Genomic DNA, 5728 nt, shown 5'->3' with positions numbered 1-5728 from the left:
AACTCTACAGCTCTATGAGAGGAGAAACAAAATTTCTCCTAACATTCAACAACGCCGACAAATGAATTCTACACATAAATTATTTATGTTTCATTTTCCTTTCATCGAATTTATTTGTTTAAAGTAAAAAAATAAGCCCATTATACTATTTTCCGCCTTTCTAAGTAAGCCAATTTTCTAAATTAATTTGTTTGCAGAATCAAATTAAAACACTTTTAAATCGTACAGTAGAAAAGAATATAATGCTGCGGTATTGTGTCATCTTTATCTTTCCACAAATCGTCAAGGTACATATGTACAAGTCTCGTCAAATAATCCGCTTATAAATGGGTGATGTAGGCCGATATACAGTGAAGCGCCATAAAATACTATGTTTTGGACTTCGTTTGTGTGTTCATAACAAACGATCACGATTCGAACCTTACTTTAGTTGGTTGGTTGTTAAACGCCTCAGTAATAGTCCAGCTATGTGGTGGCGGCCTGTAAATAAACGTCGCACGTCTTGCAACGAAGAAATTGTCTTCCATGAAAAATCGTCCTTGTTCATCATGTCAACTTCTCAATGCCACTCAAAGATGTTGCTTCATTTAGCGCTCTAGCATGTCCAGGTCTAGTGTCCCCTGATGCGATATTGCTGAAATACATGTATTGCTAAGGCGGAGTAATATTATACTCACTAACTTTGTTGCTACGGTGGGACGGATATGAACGTTTCTGTATGGAGTCTGTGTCGTAGATCATACTGGGGTTTCATGCGTAGTGCAGAGAGGTAGGCGTAGGTGTAATCCACAATCAGGATATATTTAGGATTCAAACATAACATCACCGGGACCTAATATAACGACACCTATCGATCGGCTATCCCCGCCCTCAGTGCCAAGTAACACGACTGGGTGTGTGAGTATGGTTTTACGCCGCGTTTAGCTATGTTCCATCAATATCACACCAGAAATGGGCTTCACATACTGTATCAATGTGGGGAATCGAACCCGTGTCTTTGGCGTGACGAGCGGATGCGTTAACCGTTGGACTACCATCACGTATAACACGAACAAAGAAAGGCATATTAAAAGAGATGACATAATTATTGAGACTCCGTCATTACTTTTTGTTTGTTGTTTAATGCCTCACTCAGCAATATTCCAGCTATATGAGGGCGATCTGTAAATAATCATTTCCGGATCTGACAATCCAATGATCAAATTCATGAGCACCGATCTGCCCAGTTAGGATACGATGACCTGTCAACCAAGTCAGCGATCCTGAAACCCCATTCCGATTTAACCCGAATCTTCATGGGTCCAGATCCATGCTCATGTTGCTGATCACTGGATTGTCTGGCCCAGACTCGATTATATAGCTGGAATATTGCTGAGTGCGTAACCCACTCACTGAATCACATTACGTACTTAAGCATTTGAGAAGATCTGAGTTAAATGTTTAAGTATCAATTGCTGCGTCTTTCACCTCACTAATGTAATGATACTCTTGTATCAAATTATTTGGAAAAAAGTGCAAAAGATCTGACTTCCAACAGTTTTTTCACAAAATTTCTGGGTGTGATCCCATTTATGAATTTAAGAGCAAATATACAACAGCTGTCACCACGTGGTCTGTTAACGTTGAGTGCGCGACCTGACTTCTTTATCTTTTATGTAAATCAGCAGGCTGTAGATAGGCGTTCTAGCAAACAGCAGTTGTTGTTTAACGCCACACTCAACCACATTTCAGCTATAAGGTGGTTCTCGCTCTTGATTTGGTTGAGTGACTGAGTTTAGTTTTACGCCGTTTTTTATCAATACTCGAGCAACATCACGGCGTGGGGCACCAGAAATGGGGTTAACACATTATACCCATATGGGGAAACGAACCCGGGTCTTCAGCGTGACGAGCGAACGCTTGAACCACTAGGCTACCCCACCATCATTATGTTACAAACTACCATAACTTTTATGTGGACTTCTAAGACGTTTTTATCTGAGGTGTTTGTGGAAATCGGTCTATTGTTATGTTATATTTCACCAGAAGGTGAGCCTGAGCCTCAAAGTGCCACATATCACTGACACTTGTTAAATTTCCATACACAATGCCCACAACTCCAATCTCTGTTTATTAAACGACAACCTACCTGGAGTCAAATAATGATTTTTACTCAAGGAATATCTCCAAACCGAAAATACGAGTCACTGACTGATTTTGTTTGTTGTGCAGGGCCGCATTCAGTAATATTAAATTATCTAAATACTCGAGTTTGAACCAAACAATCCTTTGATCATGATCATCGATCTACGCAATTTGGTTACAGTGACACGTGTCAACCAAGTCAGCGAGTCTTTACGGGTAGTATATAAAGTGCCATACTACAGAGAAATGTAATAGTGCCCGTGAGCGCGAGTGATCTATAACAGTCCGCAATGTACACGCTTTTGGTAAAAATGTTACTTTAGACCACATAGGGAAGATCCGGGTTAGAACTGATCTTCAGCAACTCATGCTTGTCGTAAGAGACGACTAACGCGATTTTCAATCTCGCTGATTTGATTGACATATGTCATGGTATCAGAGTTACAGAGGACGACCGCCATGTGCTATAAACACTCCACAGATTGTGTGGTGTCTTGATTTGTTTGTTTACAGACCGAGTTCAAATAGCCTGAATACTCCTGCAACAAACAAAGAAATAAACACATAAACATAACTCGTTTTGGGACATAAGTGTTCTCGTCTATTGCCTGCTGTGAAGGAATGATGTGGATCTATTTTAGGCACAGGAAGTTGCGATTTCATAATGCGTGAAAGAAATATTTGAATTTTGTGACAGGCTTTACCCGGCAATTCACGTTCAAGTTTGTTCGTGTTGGAGTATGTGCATGTGATCTGAAACACATTACCATGGATACATCAGATAGTGCAGTGCCGTTGCAAGCTGAAAATCGTGGCAGACACGATAAACAACCGACTCAGGAGAAAGAGAACCTAGCTAGGAGGTTGAGGACATTCGACAATTGGACCGGGAAAGTTAAATCACTACAGCTAGCCATTGCGGGGTTTATGCTGATCGGTCCTGGGGACAAAGTTGAATGTGACAGCTGCAAGGTTAAACTGTACAACTGGACGAAGACAGATGTGCCCCTTGACGTACACCGGAAATACTCCCCAGACTGCAGCTTCCTCAATAAGTGGTTTCCTGTGCTTACACCTGCGCTACGATCTGGATATGATGTTACGAAGGCAAAGTATAGCGATTTTGTTGACCAGGTGAAGAGACTTGGCACATTTGAAGCATGGCCTATTAAACTAGATATTCAATCTCCTCCTAATATGGCTGCCGCCGGGTTTTTCTATATCGGCTCTGCAGACCGAGCTCGGTGCTTCTACTGTGGACTGACATTAAGGGACTGGGATACTGATGATGATCCGTTTGATGCGCATCTCCAATGGTCTCCAAGATGTGAGTATATAAAACACGCCCACAACAGCAAGCGGGGGAATGGAATTAACATGAGGTTACAGGATCCACGACACGATGGAGCTTCTGGTGAACAAAACAAACCTGTTGTTGTTGCTGCAAATCATGGATCCAGGGACAAAGGCGGACGTGGAAGCGAATGTCCCACAAAAGGTCAAGGTCATGCAGGTGCTTCTCCAAGTAAATCAAGACCCTCCCCACAGGAAGAGGCAGTGCTTGCCATGGGAGTCTCATGCGAGCTAATTAAACAAGCTGTTGCATCAAGGATGCAGACAATAGGAAATGACTTTCCGGATGCCACATCTTTGTATCTGGCGGTGGAGGAATTAATGTGAAAATGACGATATTTATGCATTTTTTTTCATATCATGGTGGGGGACCCTGCATACTTTTCCAGTAATTTTACTTTCTGAAAATTTATAATACAAACAGAGGATATTGTTCAGTTGTGACATAAAACCAAATTATGACCATACCGCAAAAATATGCGGCGTCTTTGCTTCGATACTTTAACTATCAGCTAAATAATGCTGAAGTTTGTTGTCAGCGTGTGGGTTTTTTATGTGTATTTATGATTTTCCTTGGAGCTGTAAACTGTGCCCAACAATTGATTGTAATTACTTTGAAAAATAGCAAATATTTACATGTGTAGTTTTATTTGTCAAACCCTCTTGTTGCAATATGATCAACTATATAGGAAATCATTGCAAACGAAGAACCTTGTACTTCTGTAATGATTTCGTTTAAATGTTGAAGCGTTTTGCTTTGACTTGTTCAAAACCACGATCTGTAACTGTAACAAGATGTGGTCGTAGCAGACAGTTGTGTCTTTTGCTTCTAATTGGACCTGGCATGAAATTAAGGGACAAGGTTGTTTATGTTAACGTTGTTTATATTTAGCTCACGAAGAATTTCGTTTGTGTAATGACTGTACGGAGATGATCTGTAGATGACAATCAAGGGGAGACAACTACTGATCATTTTCAAAAATGCACAAAGACATTAATGCAACATTTTACATTCATTACGTCTGTGTTGTTGTATGAAAAGTAGCATTTGCAAAAGAAAACGTCACCTCAGTGTATTGTCACAGTAATTAAAATATTTTTGATTGACCATGGCACTACTAGTGAGGGCAATGGGGTAGCATAATGGTTCAGTGCTCGCTAGTCACGTTGAAGACCTGGGTTCGATTCCGAAATCGATACCATGTGTGAAGTATATTTCTGGTTCACTGGCAATGAATCCTGAAATATTGCTAAAGGCTCCCTAAAACTATACTCACTACTGTGAAAGAATGTTTAGCCGGTAGTTGTTAAGCTACAGAGTTATATATTGTATTTCTACTCCGACTTACATCGTAGAAGTCCAAGAATTAATCTGTGTTTTATATTTTAATTTCCATCTTTTTTAGGGTGTTAATTGTTATTTTTCAATAAACTTACATCATTTATAATATAGAATTATTTTGCTTTTACATTAAAACACGGCTGGATGTTGTTATTTTTGTCTTACATTTTTAACAGTTTTAGTCAAATTGTTTCTGTATCAACTTTGCAATAATAGACTTGGTAGAATATGGTTGTTACCATGCTGATCAGTATTTCGGGAAAAGCTTCCTCTTAATACTACTCACTAGATACTAAGGGCAGTGGGGTAGCCTTGTGGTTAAAGCGTTCACCAACTACGCCGAAGACTCTGAGTCGATTCCGCACACGGGAATTTCATTCATTCCTCCGCCATGGTATTGGCTGACTATTCTTAAAAAGGGGCTTTACTCGTTCCCTCACTTTTTCCGACAGGGAAGATCCGGGATAGAACTGATCTTCAGCAACCCATGCTCTTCGTAAGAGGCGACTATCGGGATCGGGTGGTCAGGGGCGCTGTCTTCGTTGACACATGTGATCGTATCCGATATGCGGGCATCAAACTGGAAACTGGTAAAAATATAAAGTTTATTTTTTAAATGATGAGTCATTTAATTGTTAGAACATCACTTATTGTTCACAAAATTATCAAAAGAGAGAGTCAAGGAAAGAATGAAGATCGCCATCCATGATTGGGTACCCAAATTCAACTATGTAATGCACGTGACACTATCAGTAGAAATCCCCCAAATAACTGGAAGCAAATTGTGACGTGGTCTTTTTGATGACAGATATCACAAGATTGTGTTAAGTAAGTCACACAGAATAATCTTATTAATTATAACAACCCAAAAAGAAACAAAAACAAAAACAAAACTACTTATTACTGGAA

The 5728-nt window shown here is 39.9% G+C and overlaps 1 protein-coding gene across 1 annotated transcript; it reads left to right on the top strand.

Annotated features, from left to right (window-relative positions):
- Positions 1–2791: 2791 nt before the first annotated feature.
- Positions 2792–4964, top strand: LOC137265469 (baculoviral IAP repeat-containing protein 2-like). Its single transcript, XM_067800873.1, has one exon. The coding sequence runs from the start codon at positions 2893–2895 to the stop codon at positions 3802–3804; it is 912 nt and encodes a 303-aa protein (XP_067656974.1). The 5' UTR covers positions 2792–2892; the 3' UTR covers positions 3805–4964.
- The last annotated feature ends 764 nt before the right edge of the window (positions 4965–5728 follow it).

This window comes from Haliotis asinina, chromosome 15 (assembly GCF_037392515.1).
Source record: "Haliotis asinina isolate JCU_RB_2024 chromosome 15, JCU_Hal_asi_v2, whole genome shotgun sequence".
Classification (NCBI taxonomy): Eukaryota; Metazoa; Mollusca; class Gastropoda; order Lepetellida; family Haliotidae; genus Haliotis; species Haliotis asinina.
Note: the sequence above shows the minus strand (reverse complement) of the source record. Positions and strands in the feature narration are given on the sequence as shown.